The following is a 24,495-nucleotide window of genomic DNA, read 5'->3' as shown; positions in this document are numbered from 1 at the left end:
GGGTGGGCAACTGACTCTCAGAGACAGGGGAGAGGAAAGGAACAGAGGGGTTAGGGAAATACAGGGTGAGAGGGGATGAGAGGCAGAGAAGGTGGGAGACAAGACAGGGATGACAGAGAGAAGTACAGGAAAAAGTAAAGTAGAAATAACAAGAGGTGACGAATGACAGTGATGTCAACATGAAAATACACATTAATATGTAAAGGAAATAAACACACAATTTAATATTGTGGGTCTTTATTTGATCAAAAAGATCAATATTTGTTATCCTGTACTATAAAAAAAGAAAAGGGTCTCAAAATGTATTAAAATAACCAAATGGTGTGACCACTTCCTCTTTTTTTTTTAATGAGGAACCAAAGCCTCTGTGGTACAGCAGGTTGAATCTCATCATCGAGCCAGACAGACACTAACCAGGCCTGTGAACAGCGATGGCAGATGACATTCTGAGAAAACTAGACGTGCGCTCGATGACCTTCATTTTCTAGTGGTATCCCAAACAGCAGACTTCTTCGGCAGTGCTTTAGAAAGCTTGAGGTCTCTGCATCACACATTTCATAGCACCAGGCTCTTTAACATCAGAACCAATATTCCCTTACAGTGTGTAACTGAGGTCATATCCTGAGAACATATCAAAGACAAAGACAAGTTTTCAAAGTCATTCGCAGTGTTTGCATGTTACACCGTCTTTCTAGCAATTATAGGACTAAATCTACATATTTATAGTGAAGGTGAAGGTCTTGCGTGTCTATGTGTGTCCCTAGAGTGCTTCTATGATGATCAAAGCTCTCTGTTTTGTGTGCCGGTCTGTTTATTGACCATCTTTATATGTGGTTCTAGCTGTGATAGGGCTTGGTAGAGATTTAAGCATGTTCACACACAGACATAGACGTGAAGATAAATCAGCACATATAAATGCACACATTTTTGTATAGCATAATGCATTCCAAAGCCCCCATAGTCATGCTAATTTCCTCTGTTTCCATTTTTAATTTATCACGTGTACTGTCTTACCCTAACCCTAGCCTCACCCTAAACAAAACCTAATTCTAACCCTAACCCTAAAACCTAGTCTTAACCCCCAAATTGCTCATTAAACACCCTTCTTATTGTGAGGACGGGCTAAAAAGTCCTCATTTTGTAAAAATGTCCTCAGTCCAAGGGTTAAAAATTCATGCTGGTCCTCACAATGATAGCCATACAAATACACATACACAAACACACCTCTAAAAGGGTCCCTGGCATTGTGACATTTCATTTAAATCCATCAGAGATTATAGCACTCGGTTTAGTAAGGAAATAGAAAAAAAAAACACTCATGGAATCCATTAGTTTTAAACATTTGAAGGACCATCTAAGATAGACTGATGGATTGGTAGAGGGTAGGTGGGTGGTTGGGTGGGTAGTTGGTGTGTAGCAACGGCATGGCCCAGAACAAGTCTGTCCTGGATTATACAGTCGCTCTAATCCTCCATTTCTGCCCCCAAATTGGGTTTCCCTCAATCTCTGCCTTGCCATCTTAATGTGAGAAAAAGAAGCAGAGCAGCGGCTGAGGCAAAATAATCAGTACATTAAAAGCTGTGAGAGCACAAGAGGGAAAAAACAAAAAACAGAATGAGATGTTATGATAAAGCAACTGAGGGAGGTTAGTTTAAGGGAAGGACAGCTTGACGGGGGTCAGTCAAGGCTTCCTAAGGTCAAGCTTCATCCCCGGACGACTGTAAACATACATTCAAAATTTGGGACAGTCCTTTTAACTGCGGGTTTAAATGCAGATAATTAGAGATAACTACAGTCTAGTATATCTGCATCAGCGCTACCCTTGTGTCCAAATGCAAATCATCAATCAAGTCCAATTCGGTCAGGTTCATTGAGACAGTATTGAAGAAACACCTTTTAACCACTAGAAGAGGCACATTGGCTCAGACTTCTTTCCACTTCACTCCCTTGTGGCACAACTGAAGTGTGCAAGCTTCATGTATGTCTCTCTGGGCCATGTCATGAGGTTTGCTTATGACGGAACCTGTCTCTCTCTTTGAGTAGGTGAGTGATGGCCGAGCGTATGGCGGGCGCCTGGGAATCCGTGGGTTCCTTCTCTAAGTAGAGTTTAAAGTGCTGGATACTGCAGGTCAGCAGGCTGTCTGGAGTGTAGCCTCGGTGACCCGAGCGGAGCAGCCTCTCACAGGCCAGTGCCAAGTTCTTGTCCCAGTTTGGAGGGTAGTCTGAGTGGGCCTCCACAATCTCCTTATACAGCTGCCCAGCAAACACACACACACACACACACACACACACACAAACAGATATACACACACATACAAGAGCAGATGTTACCACAAATAGCAAACATACAAGCCCATTAATATATCATATACGTCCCTGCATAATCTGAACCATTATGGTAAATGACTGAATTGTTGGATTAATTTGGAGGTCAGACTCACAGTGTAAGAAAGCCCAAAGAGGCGAGCTTTCCCCTCTCCCTGCATCATTTCTGCCAGGTCAAACAGAAAGAAAGCCGTCTTCATCCTGAAACAAAGCACGCAGGCTCAGGGCTAAGTGCTGGATGGATGAGCCATGCAGATCCACACTCTCAAACGCACCACTCCAATGGAGTGATTTATGTAGATGCCACCACCAAATAGAATGTACATGTAGATGCTCTACCACACAAGACTGGTTTATGGAGATGTTCTAGCAAGCTAGTATGCATCGTGATGCAGCTTTTTATTTGCACACTAAAGTATACAACCTCTCTGAGGAGAAAACAAACAAACGTTTACTGTACCTGGCTTGCCACATCTCTTCATTAGCAACATGCTCCCAAGATGTAGGATGGAAACTGTTCACATTTGGGAAAAAAAAACCAAATTCTTTATCTAAACTCCTTCAGGCATTAGCGTGTGCACAGACCCACTAACTACAAATGATTATTTATGAGAAAATTGTTCCACTTGTGCAGGTTTTGATACACTAAACATCAGTGTTTGCTGCATAAACATTAAATGTCTGAGCAACAATACCAGCTGGGCACATTAGACATGGAATAAAACTACATCTCCCTTTTTCACTTTGTTGACTGCAAACACTTGACCTCTTCTTCAAAAGAATATTTTAGCAAGGTTCCCGAGCTAATATATGGCTTGTGGGCATTGGTGGACACGCTTGTCGTGAGGGTGCGGAAAATAATGTCACAGTATTCAGCCGTGGATATCTGAGTGAATGAAGGGCTGCTGGCAACAGCAACAGAATATGGAGCTTTGACTAATTCCACTTTTGACACAGTTATTGACAAAACGCAATAAGAAACTCATTATTTTTCATCTTCAGTCTCATTTCAAATGGCCAGTGGCCTAATGTCTTGCTCTGGTTGAAATCACAAAGAGCTGGATCACAGTATAAAGAACAGAGAACAACCTCACTGTGGGAAGTTCTGTGTAGTCTGTGAAAGGATGACTGAAGACCACAGAGAAACGAGGGGGCAAATAGATCTTTTCTGCTGTTGGTGATAAAACAGGTGGTGCTGACTTGGTTGGGGGTTTCTTTTATTTTCTCACTAAATTTGGTAGCTTCATGTTAAGATTATTTGTTGATCACTTAATATTAATTACATTTCACTAAAGGTCCCAAAGTTTACGAGTTATTAAATACAGCAAGCTGAATTTTGGATGATTTAGTTTTCTATACAACGATAGATATATATACGAAACTGTCAAACTACTGAATTTGTATGTGCACCTGTTATGTGGCTCACTCCAATTGTACATGTTGCGAGTGCGATGAGCCCACTCTTCAGGGTGAAACTGCCTCTGAACAGGCACTAAGTAGTCACACACACCCAGAGGCCAGCGGGTGAAACTATGTTCCCAGCTTGAATCTCCATCAGGCAGCCCAATGCAGGCAAACGTATCCCTCCTGCAGAAAAACAGACACAAACAGGGAATGACACAACAAAGCAGACAGAGGCACACACACACCCTTAACAATTTTCTCTACGTACCTGCTGATGACGAGACACTCGGGAAAACATGGAGACAAACATTTTCTTACATCTCCACAACTTCTAGTTTTATTCGAGCCCAGTGCTGCTCACTGGCTTGAGCCCTGAGGGTTAATCCCCCAGGTCAGTGCAGCCCCACTGAGATACAGACATGTTGGCCTGGCAAACACTGCCCCCTGGTGGGCTTGGTATTAACAGGTCTCCTGCCAGTTTCTGGGTCTCAATTCCTCCAGGAGGAGTGAATGATGAGAGCAGGGAGCAGCAGTAGGTCCGCCAGAGGCTGTTTAACCAAATCAAGTAGATTAGTCGACTTCTGGAGTTCATCAAACTCCTTTTATGGCCTGAACAGTTCTGTGGGCTTATCTCCTCCTAGCACCCACCGCTGCGTCGACCATACCACTGATCTCAGCCTCATTAGATCACCCACTTGTTCGTGTGGACCATTGTTGCCCTCCCATTTCGTTCTGCCTTCACTTAACATCCTTTTTTATCTATTCTGACCATCTCTTTATTTGGTCTCTGCTCTCTCCACTCCCTCTTGTAACTCACTGTGTGTTATGAGACAGAAACTGCTCCAGACTGAAGGTGCCCTTCTCATCAGGGTGAACCGGGTCCCACCATCGGCCCGGAAAGTGTACCCCAGGGTGGTGCTTCCCCAGTTTGGCCACATACCAAGTATAAGTCATCATCTAGAAATAAAAGAAAAAGTGTCAAATCTTTGTCTGCACTTTGAATAGCAGTTAAAATAACACATAGTGAATGATTCAGCTAGAGAGCAACATTTAGTAACTATTTGAGTGGCTTTCACTCTGTATTTGAGGTTCACAGAGACTCCTTTTCTCACATAATTTTTCATTTGTCAGATAAATCATCCTTTTCTTTTCTTAAAATAGAAAAAGAAAAAAAGAAATTTTACTTTTTTAAATCTTATTTATCTTACTTCACCACAAATAAAAATATAAGCTATGTTAAAGATTATTGAAATACAATACATATATTGCAATATCCTCAGTTTATTTCTGTATGCTTTTCGTTGCTCAATAAGCATTTTTATTTTTATATGTGTATAATACCACTTGATCAAAACTGTGTTCAGGAGGAACCTTTATTTGAGTTGGTTTTATGTTCTTAAATAAAGGTGTTCTTAATAAAAATAAATGTTTATTTTTGTTGTGTATCATGAAAATTTCACAACATGGACAAGACAGTGGAGAGATTAAAGCTCAAACCTCCTGGTCTACCAGGCGCACATCAGACCGTACACCTTGGCAGTAGTATAAGTAACGCAGCGAGTTTCCAGGCAGATCTCCTCTGGTCAGGATGATTGAGTCTTTTGGAACAGAGGCCAGAAGCTCCATGCCGAATCTCTCCACCACACTGTTACTGCTCTGATCACACTTCCTAAGATCATCAGCACAAACACCATCATGCAGTACAATGTAATCAGAGCAGCTGTGGTTACAAGTATTTTACTTAAAAGTGAGCGTGATGTGTACGGCTGCGTGTATGTGAGTGTTTGTAGGTATGCTTTCAAGGTGCTCTGAGGGTAAGTTGTCAGTGCCCCCGCCCCTTCCCCTCTGCAGAGCACTCTGGCTGCCTATCTAATCGTGGGGAGACAGGTGTGATGGGTCTGACAGCACAGGCCATGCTCTCCTCTTGATCAAAGCCGCTCAGTGATGGCTGTCTGGCACTCCCCAGCACTACGCTGTTGTAATCTGCCTTCTCGGACAGCTAACATCTCACACTGAGCTCTGAGAGTGGAATCTATGTGCTAACCGTGCCTCTCTTTAGCCCCTACCATGGGGTGAACAGAGGAAAACCTGACATATGGAGTTCAGACATACAGTATGAAGCACAGAGGAGAAACAAATCAGCTTGACTCAGGAAAAAACTTATTCATGGGGATTTTAGAAGGAACTAGAATAAGTTAATTCACTTTAACTTAAAAATAAGTACTTAAAATGAACTTTGAGTCCAGCATAGTTAATGTAAGACAAATACTGTAAAGTAAAACTTAATAAAATTAGTCAGTCCACATATACATACTTACTAGATGCTTACAATCTGCTTTTTGAGATCAGGACCATCAAAAGAAAATTATAAATCAAGGGCAGCTTGACACAAAAATGGTACTAGAGCTTAGAATCACAACAGTCTGTAACAGTAACATGTTTATGTCTGATCTGAAATTGAACATTTATGATGTGAATGGGTAGAAACAGCTCCAAAGAGCCACAAGGACAACAAGTCCTACACTGCAGGGGTGGTAGGATTGTAAGTTATATATGTTTAATATTCTTAAAAGTTAATATAAGGATTTTATTATCACTGTCACTGTTTTGTTTAAAATCCAATATGTTGTTGTTTGCCCCAAAAATTCTGTTGCATCTCACATCAACTTTGCCACTATGACTGATTACATTGCTCACCTATGATTGGTGTGCACCATATGTGCTAGCAGAGCTATGGTGAGGACCCAGCCTGTGGTCTTCCACACCCCCCCATTGCCCAGCCTCCTCTCCAGCTCAGCATGCGTCCGGCTCAGACCGAGGCCTGCCAGCACACACACTGCAGCATCACTCTGTAGCCAGAAACGCTCAACCTGTAGGAAGTGATGTACAGTGCAGACACACACAGTTGTAGAGTGTAGTTTGCTTTTTATTATTATCTTTTTTGATTCTTAGCCCAAATCCACAACAGGCTTAGGTACGACCGTTTAAGTACTCTTGTAACCGGATGTATCTCTCACCTGTTCCTTCTACACAAACTACTCTATTTTTTCATATATAACTGTGCTGCAATTTCAACTTTCACTCTGTGTCTTTAATCAGCCTTTAATACCACTGACAAATGAAAATAATAATAAACAGTTTGATAAGGAGATAATGAAGTGTGGTAGCTCACCACTCCAAGCAGAAGGGGCCTGCTGATGTCCAGGTTTGCTCTCCAAGCAAAAAACAGTGAGTAGATCACCAGCATGAAAGTCAACAGCCAGGACACTGAGCGACATGTCCTAGGACATGGAAGGTTAATAGGTTTTTTGATGTTCAAATACTGTCCTCATTTTATTGACCTCTTTATGAATAGTGTTATACTGTGCTCTTGTATCATTCCCATAAATCTAGTCTAATGTACTATTTCGTCTGTTGACACTGCAAAAACATACTTGTTTTGAATAATTCCTTAAAAATATTAACACAGGGATGGAGATCACACACCAGAGAGCAAATGTATACGCCAGCCAGCTAAGAGGTGCATGATTGATTTTCTAATGCAGGCTGAGTCATAATGAGCTGATGCCAACCGCTGAATCACAAACTCATTACAGTACAGCTGTAAAATTTACTTATACACCAAAAAGAAAACATGTTATCCTTGTGAACATTTAAAAAAATCATCATCTGAACCTGAAGAGACATTCTCCTGCAACAGAAAATTACTTTAGGTTTTCCTCCAGCTGAACTGATGGTGTTCACTGGCTGGCCACTAACCGCTCAGCTCCCTATTTTAAACTTTTCAACAGGACTTAAAAGGAATATCTTGATTTTTAGATGAATCTTCTTTGTTTATAAGCAGCTCCAATAAACAAAATGCATTAGTACTTTTTTTTGGCAACATTTAAATTGGCCTTGCTCTTTTTCATCTGTGTGTGTGGCCAAATTTATAAAAGTGCATGTTTATCAGAGCGGGTAGAGCAGGGTGGTAGCTGATGCCCTACTGCTTCACAAGGCTTGATCAGCTCCACCTCACAGACCCTTGCAAAAGCATTATTGTAATGAATTACAGGATGATATCCCCACACTGCCATGTATGGATACATACAAGCAGTGATTTACTTGTATACACAAACAAGTTTTAAAAATCCTAAACAAACATCAACCCCTTCTTGACTTGAATGTGGAGCGTTGTGACAGCTTGACAGTTAGGTGCCTCTGTGTTTTTTGTATTCTTTTTTTCTAAGATCAGCATTTTGTCAGTGGTTTTGTTCCCTGTCTTTTACTCCAGGGGGATTAGATTTTTGGTTGAAGTGGCTGCTGAGATGTGTCTGACAGAGTTTGGTGTGCGGCATGCTGACGTCTTGCTCATCCTACCTGTCCAACGAGGAAAGCAGCAAACCAAGTCCTGCAAGCACTAGAACAGGAAGGGAAAGGTCTGCAAGCCAGTGGTCAATCTGGGCCCTGTGCAATCAGACATACAACTGTGATGGACACCAAAGACAAGCTCAATTACCCTAACTGCTACTGAACTCAAGGACACCAATTTTTAAATGCCCTCCATCCCATATCAAAACAAACTCCTTGGACTGTGCGCGCCTCCTTTCAATCGGACTGACAGATACGAATGACTGTGTCATCCCTCCCCCCCACTACCCCATCCTCTCCTCACAGCGCCCGTCAGTCACAGAGCGCTTGCTCAGAGCAAAGAGATAGTTTCCTGCCTCTTCCTTAATACCCATCTTTATTTGACAGCTTATTGAGTCTCTATATCTCCCAATGTACACTATGTGTGAGTGTGCTCACAAGCATGTGTTTGTGAGTGTGTGTGTGTCAGCTTCTCCAGTGGGTTTACGTCTCCAGTACGACATGCCTGTCATGTTCGCCTCTCTTTCCCATCTTGAAGGTGTGCTTGTCCATCAAAGCAGCAGGGGTGATAGGAAGGGGTGGGTGCCTGGCAGAGGGGGAGCTAGTAGTGGGGGGTCTTAAGATGCACATGCACCCCCATCCCGTCAGCTGGAGAAAGATACCAGGAGTGGGATGACTGCAGTGGTGGTAGCAGGGAGCAGGGGAGAAAACTGGGGAGTGGGGGTGGTGGCGTTGCTGGAGTGGAAAAATACAATTTCTCCAGCTCTATTGCAGTGTCTGTCATCACAGCTTGTCACGCTTAAACACCAGAGCTGAGTGATCATTTCAAACTGCTGGAGAAACAGAACACAGAGATTTGGCCCTCTAAGCAGGTTCAGTTCTGCTTTGATGGGAGAGAGTGGAATGGGAAGAACAAAAGCTGCTGGAGTAAGGAGAGACAGGGAGGGAGTAGGGCTTCAGAAATGATTTTGGCTCTCCGAACAGATTCATTTGTCTGTTGTTAAACCTGTGTAAAGACTACAACAAGTGCAAAAAGTGGACGGGTCCTTCATCTCTAGATCTGTGTCTCATATCAAACCTGCACAGTTTTCCCAGTTTTACTGTTTTATACCCATTTTATCTTAGAATCTACTGTATAAGTAAATCTACAGATATTATACACAATAATTACTAATACAAATAAGTCCACTTTTAAATTAATGACATTTTCAAGAATGTGACCTATAAATAAATATTGGGAATGTACAGTATGAAACCAGTAAATACAGTAATCTAAGTTGTTTAACATTGCAAGTGTGTGATCAATTTGGTTAAAATGAAAGGTAAAAAGCTAAAAGAAAATGTTGCAGACTTACTGTAGCATTGAAGTCAAGTTTGCAGGGGTCTCTGTCTTTGCCTGTAAACAAATAAACAACTCAACACATTTGTATACAGGATAAATAATCATAAATCAGAATATGTATAGACTACGTTTAAAAATAGCTGGGTAAGCAGCACACACTAGACTGAATGTGCCATATTCAGTTCTCAGTAGGTGGGTCAGCAGGCCTGACAGGGTTGTCTGATCCCCCCAGCTCCAGCGCGCTGCATTGAGGTAGGAGGAGACGGGCAGGTAAATGTATGGTAGAAAGCCAGCAAGGAAACACACTCCCAGAGACACGAGGCCACAAAAAGACAGCTCCTATTGAGATCACATGGGATACAAAGAATTTCTTGGTCAAGGTCTTGGTCAATTTCTTCCACTGTCACAAGCACAATGAATAAAATACGCAAGTCTGTTGGGGACATGCTAAAGAATTAAATAGACAAGTGGCTCTCCAATATCAGTGATGCTGACCTCTACTTCTCTATGTCTCTGATAGAAAAACTGCTTCCTGGCTCATTGTATTTGATTAATAGTGATAAGATATTAAAAGTGTCTTATGTGAGCTTAGTAAATTACCTTGTAGGCTTACCTTGTGACAGTAGAGTCGGTGAAGGACCCAAGGAACAATGACCAGTATGTACAGCACCATTGTGTGTTGGTTACACAGGCCCAAGCCGCAGCATAGCGCTCCCCAATGTGCTATCTGATAAGGACAAGCAAAGCAGTGCAGTGAAGTGCCGTAAGATCAATTTGAAATTTTCCTGACATAAGGCATCTAAGGAATGAAGACAGGGAAGATCCAGGAGCCCAGAGTCTTGTAAGGGTATGGATGTGTCACGCTTAGTTACCTTCTTCCTCTGTGAAGCATTTTCAGCACAGTGGAAGCTGGTGGTCAACAAGAAGAGTAGACCAACAAAAAGGTTGTTGAGGGTAAACACCTCTGCCACCATGGACCACTGCCAGCTCAGTCTGGACACAGCAAACAGCCCTCCAGCTAGTACTGCTCCAGGACCAGGACCTGCCAACCTAAAAGTGAAGAAGTAAAAAGGCCAGCATTTTGATTTATTCCTGACTTTCCACACAAGTCCAGGGTGATCCCAAGTTTATTTTGAATATCTCATACAGTACCTGAATGTTACAGGAATGAGGAAAGCGTCAAAAATACCTCATGATGTTTAAAATCATTTGACCTAAAATTACTCTGAAAAACATCTTAAAATATGCAAATCTACAAATTGAACCATTGCTTTTTGTTCTCAGTTTTAAATCTTCAGAACTCAAAGTGTTCAGTTTATTACTTAACCTAACTTAAAGTGGAGCAATAAAACAACAAAGTCAGCAGTTTCACACAAAATTGCAATTCTACAGTCACCACTACCTTCAGACTAAACAGGGGACCCACTATAATCTCCCTACGACCCAAGTTTGTTTCCCGGACAAGACCTTGAAAAACAGTAAATTGGGGCAATTCACATATCAAGAGAATTTCTTCCCCAGCAGCCGGCTGATCTCAAGCAGACTGGCACAGAAACCACTGTGGTAGAGATAGCACTTTATCCTCAGCTTCTTAAATATAATGTGTGCACAAAAGTTTTCCACTTCCTCCTCTCCTGTACTGTCTCCATCTCCTTTGCAGTAATTGAAGCAAACTTGGGATTATCTGTCATATGCTAAGACCCACCACTTACTAAAATGAGAGACAGAGGGGGAGAGAGAGAGGCGACAAATGATGGGAAGAGGAGAAAAGAAAAGGAAAATAGTGCAGAAAAGTGTGCGTTAAAAGGGTGAGACAGTGTGCGGGATGAAGGATGAAATATAGAAAAGAAAAAAAAAAGTTCAAGAAGAGAGAAGGGGAAAGAGAAAAGGAAAAAAAGCAGCCCAGTCCCCGGCATGCTGGCTCTGAAATATGAGCAGGCTCGACAATTAGGGAAGTCAGGCAGTATGGCCCTTTCCACCATTGTGTGGAGTGGCTTAGAGTCCTCATCAGCCTATCAGCTAACTGACAGGCAGAGAGCTGCTCTATTCAGCACCGCAGATACAAGCTGCAGGCCAAACGGCTGCCAGGTCCCTTATGACCCCACAATCCCTTGCCGGTGACAGCTTCAAGCTCCATAGCAAATTAGGCGCTCTCACATTACAATCGCAGAAGACAGATTCCATTAACGGTATCTGAAATTGAGTAGAGAGCAGGCCCGTTATCAGACCTGACTCATAAGCACCGCCATTAATCACAAGGCATGATACCATTTATACATTTCCAGCTCTCTGCCTGCCGCTGTGATAGTCAGCCACAAAAGGCCTGATGAGACTTAGGCTAGGGGAACAATGGAGCTTTCTGAGGAAAGCGCGGTAAATCAGGAAAAAAAGGAGAGGGAGAGTGAGAGGAGGGTAGAAAAAAAAACTCGTGCTTGCTGACTACTTCCCCTTTTTTTCTTGGATTTTCTCTCCTACTCTCCACTAATTTTCCTCTGCATTCACTGTATGGCTAGAATGTGTATGCATATGTGTGTGTGTGTGCACTTAAAGTTTGGGGTGGGTTGGGTGAACTGTGTTGATGGGGCGCCTAGGAGTGGGTCTTAATAAGAGATAGCGACGTCTTTCTCACTGCACCGCTCCAGGAATTAGTTGTAACTAGAAGGAAGGATGAAGGGGAGGGGGGGTGTAGACCCCCCGCACCTATAATTTTACCTACCTACATGACAATTAACCCGCAGATCATATACCTAGCAGGGGGTCTGTTTTGGGATAGCACAAGGTGTCGAACAGTCATGGGGGTCCACAAATGAGGTTATTACACCGAGTCTGTTCCTGCTTCTGAAGCCCTGTTTGATAGCCAGGCAGCACTTGTCACATATTCAGAGAAACACACACACATGCACACACCCACATTCCTGTTCTTCAACTTCTTTATTCTCCCAGAGTGCCTGACAAATCTCTCTGTTAGAGCTTGTCAGTCTGTAAGAGCCCAGTGATGTGTGTACAGTGCGGGCTGTAAATGACCTGTCTGTCTGCGCAGGACCACCTGGGTCCCAGTCAGCCTCTCAAGCCTCTCCACAGCTCATTCTCCAGACTGGCTGCTCCCAGGGCGTGCAGATAAAGCAGGACACATTCTGACACCAGTGTAGCTGTGTTCGCTGTTATCATGACTCAATGAGGTGCAGGATGCTGCTGTGCTGAAATGTTGTGGATCAGTGACAATGGCCTGGTTGAGACGTGGCAGTGGAATAACGCGGGTGACAACAAGACTATTCTACCCTGCACAGATCCACCCTGCCAAAATGTCTGTGTCATCAATTAGGTAATTAACTATGCATAAAGGCTGGAATGACGCAAAAACTTAGAAAAAATCTAAGTGACTAGAAAATAAATGTGTCAACAATTAAATATTATGTTTTATTACATAAATTATAGATATGGAATGAAAATGCTGATCTGAAATAGAATAAAAATTAGACTAAATGTGAATTCTGAGCAAAGGTTTAAACAAAGAGATCAAAATTAAATAAAAAATAATACATGGCAATGATATCAGGCTCTGGTGAGAAATGTCCCCTTCAAGGACACAACAAAAGCTCAGTATAATCACTTTGAAGTGTCAAAATGGGACCTGCATCATTTACCCCTTTAGTTCTACAGTATGGACTAGAGACGTGCCAGCACCAGTTGTCTGTGCTAAATAACAGAACACAAAAAGCCTACACCAGCACTCTGCACTGAATAAGGCTTCACAATAGAGCTGGCCAAGGGAACCACTGTCACACCACCCCGGGGAGCAAACAATACCACAGCTGTGCCATTGCAGATCAGTGCTGCACTGTTCTCTAACTGTGTAGTGGTTTGGGGAAGCACTGCTGGAAAAGAATCACACATTCCTGAAGAGGGTAGAGAACCCAAGAGAGGAGGTAGCCTGCTCAGGCTGAGGCTGAGGATTCCAGCTGGCCTTCCCTCACACCCCTGGTCTCTCTTCTGGCCAGGACACCAGGCAGGGTACTTAGTAGCTATTATAATGCAGTGTTAAGTGTCTGATGTATTGTTTTGAAATTTTATCAGTACCAACTGATATACTGTAAATTATAACGTATCTGTATGTGTCAGTAATAAAAAAGCAAATACCCTATTGAAATGCTATTAAAGTGTTTTAAAGCTGTTAAATGTACAAATCTGTTACTGAGCACATTTGTGTATTTGTATTTTTTGTGGTCCTGTACCAATGTGTTAATAGTATTCATCATTTTATCATTTTATCAAGTTCACAGACAATGCACACCAAGTTCTGTACAGTCATAACAGTATTATTTATTGGGTTTTTCCAGGTTTGTACAAATGTAAAAACTACTACAAAAAAAATGCTGCAAACAAAACAAAATGATTTATGAAAATTGTGATATTATATGCACAAAGAGTGGAACACAACTAATAGCACTGAATATTCTATATGTATATTTTTTATTAATTTTACATTTTGTAATATAAAATAAATCTAATAAATGATATAGATTTAGCCATATTACAGATTCTTTTTATGGATTATTGATTTCATTATATACATCATATAATGAAGTGAAGCTGTTGAAATACCCAATGAATGTCTACTTGTTTGGTTATGTCTTTTTAGTATTTTAAAATTACCTGGTGTAATAATATTCTGACACATTGTCAATAATAGAGAGGAACATGACTTGATTTTTTTTAGTATTGTCCAGTCATAATCCTTTACTCTGATGTAAAAAAATATAAAGTATATTTGTACACCCTAATTTCCAGCCAAACATTTAACCAGGCACATCCCTTTCTTTCCCGCCTGATCCAGTGTGTTGTAAGGAGACTGTCTGCCTGCTCAGGAAGGAGGTTAAATTAGTGTCCCAGCTCTGCCGCTCAGACAGCCCTCCTCCAAAGGAGCACTCCGGTGCTCCAAGTGCATGAAAAATTAATCACCACAATTCTGCTCAAACAATGCAGCTACTGACATGACAATTTCTTCCAGAATGCCATTTTAATCTTCACCAACACAAAAAATTACAGGAAGAGGGGAAAAAACAATTTACAAAAATCCTGTGTTTATGCAATTCACTGACTGCAATTTTTACTGCTGTTTTTTCCAACAGAGTCATTAGACACACACCACTGATACATAAACGTTGCTGTATAGATTCCATTAACTAATTCTGGGTGAATTGTAATTGCCGAGTCTGATCCGTCTCTGTGCCTGGTGCCTTATTAAGACTGCCTGTGGTGGGTGAGGAATGTAATATTGACGTCCGAGGCAGACACAATCTCGGGCCCACGGGCGAAAGGAATATTAAACTGGTACAGTATTCTGCTGTCTATCTAGCCCTCCTCCCTCCTCCTCTCTATCCCCATCCCGTAGCCAGTAATGAGGAAATAACATCTTCATTAGACATCTGTTTAACTGTATTAGAGGATGAGTCCTGGGGGAACCATTGGTCATGCTGACGATGTGGAAGTAAAGGAGGTCTGTTGGACTACAATATGAAGCATGAGATACTTCAGAAATTGAACAAAAGGTCCAGAGATTGGAGCTTTTCAAAAAGACATACCTAAAACTGAATTCTGCATTTTCATAAGAAATCGAGAATAGGTAGATTCTCTATTGCCACTTGAGGTGAAGATTTTATCTGACCATAGCAGATGTGGGAGGGAGGGGCAACCTTACTACCTACAGGGAGAGGTGAGCATTATCCAACAACTCTATTAGGCTGGTTCCAAGGAATCACAACTGAAAAAAAATTAAATTACACACAGTGGAAACACACTGCTCCTGACATCACACCATAAGATACACGCAACTCCACCCCTGTGGAAAAACAACCCACCTGAGCTAGAAGGGAACACGCCATCAGGACCATATGGTGAAGGCCCTTTTAAGGAAATGGGGACACAGCTCACGGCAGGGGATGGCACCACGCCCACCCTCCGGTCCACTGAGGTATCATCTGTGCCACATGGGCCAGATCCGTGCAGGGGAGCCTCTCGCAGGTGTGCATTTTCTTCAGAAAACCACCACAGAAAGGGGAGGCCAGACATGCAGTGTGCTTCACTAGTCCTGTTATGTAATCATGTGATCAAACAAAAAGTGCTGATGACTGAGAGTTACAATGTTGTTGGTTTTTCTGCTCTGATGGCTGTCAGCACACTAACATGTCTGCTGTTGGTTTCTCGGGATAAGCTCTGGGATGGAGAGAGATTCCTCTCAGGTAGCAGAGATTCAGAGCAGCTTTAGAAGATAAACTGAGAAATGAGAGAGCACAAAATACAGAGCTGTCTGGATTATCCCACTATGAAGGGTGCATTCCTCTAGAGACTCATGGTTGAGGCCTTTCACATTCCACGGCCCAAACGTTTCTTTCTATAAACCTCCAAGTGCAATCAATCCTAATTATGACTACGTCCAGCATCCTCAAAGGCTTGTCAGGCCATGGTGTGAAAACAGAACAAGACATGCAATTTGGCGATCAAACCATATGATCAAGCCAAGAGAACTGTAATTGACAAATCAAAGGGAGGCTAAGTGCTGCATTTAAACTTATGCAAGAGAGAGAAGTGGCTTCCAAGCCTATCAACTTACATTCCCCCACATTAAACATGGCAATCTGGCCGACTAATTTAAATTGATACATCAAAGGCTTGCTATGTTGGGTATATTCCAGATGAATTTCAAGGTCTTACAATTTACTATTTGAGAGAAACTGCCTTCAAGTACCCATATTAACTTCAATATATTTTGCCATCTGAAAATAATCACACAAAGCAATGGTTTGTTTGGGGAGAGAAAAATCTACTTCTCAGCTGATGCAATAAGAAGCAGTGAAAAAGTTTATGAGGGCCTTAAAGGGACAAAAATAATAAAAGACATTTCACAGCTAAATTATGTTGGAAGAAAAGACAGAGCAAACTGATGTCACTGCAAGGACAAAGCAGGTATGAACGGGTGTCAACTGGTCAGTTTTGGCATTTCATCTGAGGGAAAGGCCTGGCCAGAGAGTCCCTGCAGGGCTGTGGTATGACATCTATGCCAATTTTCTTGGTATGGTCAAAGCACCCAATGCCCTCCATGCCAGAACTGAGAGGGAGGTCTTGACCATCCGGAAACCTTTTACCCCCTCTCTCCCTACTCATTTTTTTGCCCTCTCCGGTAACCCTTCACCAAACAGAGTCTGCCAGCTGATCCACAGCCACAGGCTCATCCCAAACTAGGCCCCAAACAAATCATGGTTAAAACCTTTTATGCTTATTTTTCAAATTGAAAGCATAGATTATATGTTCATACTTAAGAGCTTATATGGTGTGACTGTGTTCTCTGGCTGGAGTCCTCACTACCAATCAACCCTTGTTGGGGGTTAGAGTTGACTTTTTACCTGACTATAATCCAAAATTAGATCTAAATCCCCAGAGATTACAAACATGGCTGCAGTTAACATGCATACTGGGAGCTAAATATCACCCAGGCTGCATGGATATTTTCTAGGCTGAGAGCTGATTCCAATCCTCCAACTCAGTGGTAACTCAAAAGCCAACAAGCTCCAGTGAAGCTCAGTGTTTTGATGACTTTTTGTCCTCTTCTCGTTGTTTTATTTCCTGTCCTGGGAAGAGTGGTTGAACTTCAAAGGTATAGATCCAGGATCAGGTCAGTTAATGGTTTGCATGTCCACCATGCTCACTATGGTTCACACTGGTGTGTGTGATATTCATTTTGTCACAGTCCAACGAATGCAAGGATTTATGTGTACTCATTTTAATCCAGAGTGTGCAGACTGGAGATGGTTTAGACAAGTGAGTTCAACATTTGTTTTGTGCATTTGTACGGTATGTACTGTTTATATCTTGGGTCTTATCCTTGTAAATGTGTTCCACACGCCTTGTTATTTTTTGTTGTTAGGCCAAATGTAACAAAAAAGCAGCTCTTCTTCTTCATATTAAGAGGTTGCCATGTTTTCTTTAGCTTTCCTCATGTGATGAACATATAAATACCCCTCTCACTGTAGTATCAACAAAAGTGCATCCTCAGTCCATATCCATGTCCAACTAAGGCCAAACATAAACCATGTATGAGACTTAAGTCTAATGTAGTTTGCTTAGGGTCTGGGTTGCCCTTCCATCAGCCCCTGCTCTATTCCAGCAGGGCTGAACCCTGATATAGTCCAGAGCACCTGCCACCCAGCAGATACTGGCCAAGCATACAGAAAGAAGGCCCCGTATTGAGCAACTGGGAACACACACACTAACACTGACTCCTCACAGCCTGCAGCAGGAAGCTGTACAGCAGGAAGAAATTACATCATATTCAACAATTCCTATTTTGCAAGCGTAAATTAGAAGTATATGACATGCTTGGAAATGCCCCAGTATGCATAAATAGTTACAAAAAGGAAAAATGTTGACACTAAGCTGCCACCAACAATGCAATGTGGAAAATTACTAAGATCAGCAAAAGGGTGATGTAAGGTTGTCCGGCCAACCAGGCGAGATAAACACATACACACAAAGAACTAATGGGTGAAATACTCCTTACATGATGGGGTCAGCAGCAGGCAAAACTGCAGGGGGGTAGATAGCAATACAGAAACTGTAAACTATACCCACAACTGAGCTAGCAAGGATATGGTAGAAGAGAGGGGAGAGGGAGGAGCTGTGTTAGTGATCCTGTTCCTCTCAGACCCAGGAGGCAAGAAGGGGGAGATTAGAAATCGTGCCATGTCAGGATTGGGAGCATGCTGGGCAGTGGGAGACAGGAGAACAGGGGAGTCAGGGTGGGGTTTGGAGGGTACGATAATTGTCATATACATACACACACACGCACACTCACAACGGGTGGCTGATGTGTAAATAGGCAGGGCAGGGTGGCTAGGCTGCGCTCCTGAATACTGAAAAGAGGATCAGGAATGCCACTGCCAGTCAGTCAGGAACCAAAAATACCACTGTCTGTCACAGACAACATCAAGATGCAAAAAGTCAGTAAGGGGAATCTTCAAAGACCTCCTCCACTCAAAAAATGTTTTTTCCTTATCATTACTTTTCTTGAGTATTTGGCTTTTATACTGCTACACAGATTTCAATGTGTGTTCATTATAAGACTCACCTACTGAAGGGGGAAGACTTCTCTCTACCTCCCTGAAATCTAACTTTAACACACAAAATTCAAAATCTGGCAGTAGCTGACAAAGATGGAACTGAACCACTTTGTTTTTACTTTCTCACATCAATGACAGAACAACATAGAAATACAACACATTGTGGACACAACACAGGGATCTTAGAATAGGTTTCCATGTGCCTACCTGCAGACAGTAATGCAGAGGGTACCACAAGCTGCAGCACCCAACAGGCTACTCATCAAGTTAACACTGTGGGCTGGAGATAGTGAGGGCAGAAGATACATAGCCAGGTGAGCTAGCAGGGTGAAGAGAGGATATCCCGGAGGGTGAGCCACCTAAACACACAGTGAGAAAGTCTGAAGTTCAAATCCAGACATGCAATAACACATATTACATCCAGAGAACATTACATACACCTTTAAAGATGTGCCCGAGTAGGCAGAAAGCTGAGATGAGGAAAGGGCTTTGGATTGAAAATACAGGAGAAATGTGAAGTACTAGAGAATAAATAAATCATAATAATAATACTAAGAGGTCACCACTGATTAAAACTTGGTATTTTAGAGCTATAGCTCACTTTCTGTCCATAGTAAATTATAGCAGTGATATTCTACAGAGCTGAAGAAGAGTCAGACACATCCCGTCTATACTGACTGCAAACTGACTCTGCTAGGATACCAGAGCCATCTTCTCCCTATCTTCCTCCCCCTTTTAACTTCTTTTCCTCCGGCCTCTTCCCAAGGACAGAATAGCTCTCTGGAGCCAATGGTAGAGAACGCGGTGCTCGCCATCCCTGGCCCCTAAACCACCTCTGAGCCACAGTCATCCTCGCCTGGGGGATCTTGGCAATCACAGCAATTAGTCGCTAAGTCTCCTCTACCCAGATAAGGGCTCAGTCATTAAACACAGACTCATTCCCTGGCACTGATAACATGAGCCATGCGGGCAGAAGGAAGGGGCAGCTTTGAAAACAGAACTGAAAGGTGAGTGTGACTAGCTCACAGGTCATGTCAAACACAGCAAAGACTCTTTAGTTACGTTGAGAAACCGCTTCAAGAAAATCTGAAGAAGGCATTAGGGATGAAACAGAGGTCAGAAGAGGACAAAAAGCAAAAAAAAGAAGAATTAAAGAAGAAAACCAGAGAAAAAAAAGACAGCAGACAGTTTGGTGAATAAAACGGTACTGTTAAACAGGTAGGTATCTCCAGGATAATAACATGAGCAAGCTGAGGAAGACCTCTGTGGCAGACAGGAGTGGACAGACATGCAGCTAAAGGACAGCTGAGGGACAAAGGCCACAGGGAGCCATGGAAAGCAGAACTCTGGAGCTCTAGGGATCAGAAGGGGGGGCCAGCAGCCTAGGGCCCAGGGACGGCCTGCAAGGCCCTGGGGAGGCCTGAAAGGCAGACAGGCAGGCCACACGGACTGCAGCACTAACGGCAGGATTACTGGCATAGTGACACCGACACAGCCTCCCTAAAAGGATCACAGCGGCGTAATAAACTTTATTAAATAATAAAACTTATTATAACTGTTAACCCGATTTAGTTCATTCTTCGCGGCTTACACACACACAAAAAAAAGAGGGGTGGATATAATAAGCCTTATACCGTACATAAGGCAAAGCCTACAAAAGCCATCGCCTTACCATTGACTTTAATTGGATTTGAAAAACGGGTTGCAAATTATAGCATTCTCTACTTGCAAGTTAGTAAAATAAGTGTATAGAAAAGACAGAAAAAAACCTGTGGACTGAAAGTAAATTAATCTGCTTTCTGCCCATGCTTAATTAAACTTCCTTAATGCTTATAAGAGTTAATGAGTGAATTGATTAAACAATACAGCTAATACTTACCCCCAGCTCACAGGCAGTGGTGATCAGCTCTCCTGTGGAAGAGAATAGCGGAGGAAATTAATGTAAACCCAATAATTATTATTAAGAGACAAGTCTGCTCCCAAAGTTTTCCCAAATCAAATACTTGCACTGGGGTTTTGCATTAATTTGCTAGGATCAAAACCTGCAAATCTTCCCAGTGTGACATTTCCTAAGCGGCACGCTCATTCTCTTCATCTCTCACATCTCCCCTGATGCCTCCCTCCCCTTCTCCAGCACATACACACAGACATAAACACGCACACAACACATTAGTCTCCCTCTCCAATGCTCTGTCACACAAAGACACACATACGCTGATCTGAGAATAATGCTTCCAGTCCCATCCTCCCCATGCATTTCATGCACTGGGGTCCTTTCCCCTTCCTCTCCCTTCTGATGCGCTACGTGCCGGTCTCCCGCTCCACACTTATGTCTCAATGTCTTGTTTAGTCAGATGGGCACAAACAGAAAGGCAACACTGGTGACAGTCACAAAATGAGGTAAGCTGTAAATATACGAACCGGTTGCACAATTTTTTGACAGGCTCTGTGTGAGGCACAGCACAAAGTGAAAAGAAAACCCCTAAAAGCCATTTGAGGAAGCTTTAATGTATCTGGGCACAAACCCATTTGTGCCAGAATACACCCAGAGCGTTTCAAATTATACTGATTTCTCACCCAATGTTTGCATCTCCCACTCATGAAAATTGAAATTTGGTTCAGATTAAATGACATTGATAAATGTTTGCACTCAATACTGCTCCCTCTACTGGTACAGGGAAGTAATCTCCTCCCTCCAATACAGTCAAAGACACTGTGGCCTTGTTTGCTGCATGAATATTGACAGGATAATCAGTCTACTTTTTTCACAAGTATATAAGTTATGTAGGATTCCTAGCAAATGAATCCATTAGTTACAGTATAGTCTATGAAACAAATTATAGGTAAAAGAGGTAGATGGTTATTTAAAAAACAGACTCCACTGCATTTATCAATATAATTACAAATGACAGCAAATTAAAAAGCACTTTGTACACCAATACAGTAATAGAATATAACTGGATATTTTATATTCAAGCAAATGCAAGTGCTTTTCAATGCTTAAAATAAACAAAGAAAAACTTCTGCAGTGCAAAAACATGAGCTGTGACGTAGTACCAACCATTATAGAACAGCTCTATTTCAAATGGCATTGGCTGCTTCACATATTTTGCAACCTTGCTGATACAGTGAATTATGATGCCTAAATTTCTGCCACATGAGGAGCCCTAACTCTTATCAGTCTAATGGACCATGAAGTCAGAACTCCTCCACCTGCAAAGCTTAAATGTTTTCATAGCTTCATTTCACCTGGCATGAGCCGCAAGCTACCTGCAATCATTTTACATCACATTTTCTCATCGGTTTCTCAATTTCTCTTATTTTCTCCCAGAAGTGGCACACTTTAGCATTAGTCAACACAGAAACTCAAACTAATATTGAGCCAAAACTTCCATCCCAGTGCCACAAAGATGTTCTGCAGCCCCAATACTAAAAAGGGAAAATATTGACTCAACGGGGTAGCAGCACGGGTGCCAAGAGTCTTTGTGATAGTGGAGCATGGGCACCCACACCAGTCTTCCCATAATCCCCATCATTTCCACACTCCACATTCCTAGACAACAGTGTACCCGCAGGGCTGCGCTCAAGCCTCTACAGGGCACATCACACCTAAAGAGATTAGGACAGAGAAACGGAGACCTGGAGAATTCGGAAGGGTGTTCAGCTGGCACTATCAGCGCGGGCATCCTGCACCGTCCCTAAACACTGTGGAGAAGGGGCTGGCCATTTTTTTTTTTTTCAAAGGCCCCGTTTGCTAGACACCAGCATAACCACCAGGGCTACTCAGTGCTCCAACTGCCTGCTCTCGCCTCATCTCTGCTCACACATAGCTTTTCATATGCTTTCATTCTGCAAAATGTGCATTCCTTTCCACGGCACGGTGTATGCCAGAGCGGTGCAAACCTAACAAGTAGAGCCTTCATGCCCTCAAGTCCACATTTACAAGTTTGGAACCTTGCTATCACTTCTACACACTGTAATTATGCAAGCATTACTTGATAAACTGCATTACAAAAAATGTTAGAAAACGCATTGGCCTACCGCACTGGAAGGTACTGAGTGAAAACATTCAGGTGCACTGTTAAGTCTTGTTAGAGTGCAAATGTATTTGGAATTGCATATTGAAACTAACACTATTTTCCTCCTCCTACAGAAAAAGGCAAAAATATAAATGATAACATAAACTTTCTAATAAGTTCATAAACAGACATTTTGTAATAATTCCTTTTGTAATAATTACCATAAACGATTATTTATATATCATGTCGTTGACTAAGGTTTTCAAGATTTAAGATTCAAAAAACCAAAAAATTCAATTAATCCCAGAAGGCAATTGTTTTCAAATATTAAATTCGTGTTAATTCTTAAAATTCGTAAATCATTGGTTTTGGCCCTGACATGTATAATTAAGAGCACTTTCTCATCCCTTCTATAATCATAGTTAACAATGCATTCCCACTATCAACATAAAAATAATAGCCAATTCACTGAAGCCAGCATTCACAGACAATAGAAACAATAAACATAACAGGCAAAATAATAATTAACAAAACATATATATAAATACAGCTTATGAAATTTCAATTTCAAAGCATGAGGGTGTTTTAATGTTAGTTCATTGACAGGACCATGTCTTCGTGGATATGTCATTTGAAGTGTTTGATGTGTAATGAACTATAGTCTACACCCACCTCCTTCTCAAAGGGTCTTATCAAAGGAAGGGGTGTCATTTATTTCTCTATTTAGTCGCAAGTAGCTGTTTTTCTGTATGCTATATGCTATAGTTTTATAGGATTTGCCACATTTGATGTGCCTGTACTTGCAGCACCACGGACAGCACCAATGCATCAATGCAGCAGCAGCAACATCATCATCAAGACGTCACACGATTGGCTGCCCAGCAACAACAACAAACCCACATGACCACAGGAGCGTTAGCTAGCCGATTAGCACCAACCTGAGTCTCCACCGGGGACGGTTCTCTGCACACTGGGCACATACAGAGCAGTAATGCAAGCAGTTAGAGCCCCTGTCAGTATCCAGCTTGTCCTCTCCTTCGCAGCCATTTCTACACCTGGATAAACATGGATAGTTTTCAAACAGTTGCTAGCTAATGTCGAGTAGCTAGCAAGCTAACGATACTAGCATCCCTACATTTAGGGCGCTGATGACAATAAACGGTACGTACCTGAAAACTGACGCCAAGCTACAGTTTTGCGTTAAATTAAATTAATGTAGCACAGAGTTAACACTCACAATGTTTGGTTTTATTAGTGGCAGTTTGACTATTAGCTAAAATAGCATGTGTTTGTTTCAGGGAAGCAGCGAAGCTCATTTCACGCCGACGACCTAAACTCGCGATACTACCGGACGCGCCTTTTCAAAACAAAACACACGGCCACCTAAGTAGTATAATATATATATATATATATATATATTTATAATGTCGCTGCTAAAAATAAATATCTTCGCGAGATGCTGTTTAGAAGACGAGTGTTGTTTTCTTCTTTCTTGTTGCATGTTCAAACCAGTGACTTCCTGTTTGGAATAAAGAGCTGAGATTTGTCTCATCACTCCTGTGCACATGTTTCGTGTTTGCATTTATTGTGTGTATTTACTGTGTTTTGTTGCAGCCACTAGCCAGTATTTCCTAAAAACAAAACAAACTGCATTCATAGAGGCATTTAGTGTAGTCAAATAGATATCACTTCATTTAAACATTATCATACTACAGCTTGCTATACCTGCTGCTAATACACAATTAATTGCAGAAGAACAGCACTAGATTATAACCGATACAAGATATATGCGCCCATTAATGTTTCACAGGTGTCCATATTTTACAGGTTGAAGGGTGACTGTAATAAAGAAATTGCCCTATTGAACTGATAATAATCCCACCCCACCGTAAATGAGTCTGATCCCTCAGTAAATTGAGCCCTTGGTGAGGTGGAGTGGTGT

At 42.0% G+C, this 24,495-nt stretch overlaps 1 protein-coding gene across 2 annotated transcripts; it reads right to left on the bottom strand.

Annotated features, from left to right (window-relative positions):
• Positions 1-252: 252 nt before the first annotated feature.
• On the bottom strand, positions 253-23,900 carry tmem260 (transmembrane protein 260). 2 transcript variants are annotated; one of them, XM_026355918.1, is made up of 17 exons: positions 23,723-23,900; positions 23,492-23,608; positions 20,414-20,445; positions 18,742-18,893; positions 10,294-10,471; positions 10,035-10,148; positions 9,581-9,760; positions 9,435-9,475; positions 8,089-8,175; positions 6,902-7,010; positions 6,427-6,599; positions 5,227-5,398; positions 4,547-4,686; positions 3,736-3,912; positions 2,786-2,839; positions 2,442-2,526; positions 253-2,253 (listed from the first exon to the last, which is right to left on the bottom strand). In XM_026355918.1, exons 2-17 carry the CDS (start codon positions 23,598-23,600, stop codon positions 1,999-2,001), a joined length of 2,058 nt encoding a protein of 685 aa, XP_026211703.1. In that variant the 5' UTR covers positions 23,601-23,608; positions 23,723-23,900; the 3' UTR covers positions 253-1,998. The 2 variants fall into 2 exon arrangements, with proteins under 2 accessions (XP_026211703.1, XP_026211704.1); XM_026355919.1 differs by having other exon boundaries at positions 253-2,244.
• Positions 23,901-24,495: the final 595 nt, after the last annotated feature.

The sequence above is a fragment of the Anabas testudineus genome, chromosome 12 (genome assembly GCF_900324465.2).
Source record: "Anabas testudineus chromosome 12, fAnaTes1.2, whole genome shotgun sequence".
NCBI classification, from domain to species: Eukaryota; Metazoa; Chordata; class Actinopteri; order Anabantiformes; family Anabantidae; genus Anabas; species Anabas testudineus.
Note: the sequence above shows the minus strand (reverse complement) of the source record. Positions and strands in the feature narration are given on the sequence as shown.

Coding starts and splice junctions, on each gene's coding strand:
- tmem260 (XM_026355918.1), bottom strand. CDS start 23,600: ATGGCTGCGAAGGAGAGGACAAGCTGGATACTGACAGGGGCTCTAACT. Junction 18,894..20,413: donor CCACTGCCTGTGAGCTGGGG/GTAAGTATTAGC, acceptor CTGTGTGTTTAG/GTGGCTCACCCTCCGGGATA. Junction 2,254..2,441: donor TCTTTGGGCTTTCTTACACT/GTGAGTCTGACC, acceptor TTTGCTGGGCAG/CTGTATAAGGAGATTGTGGA.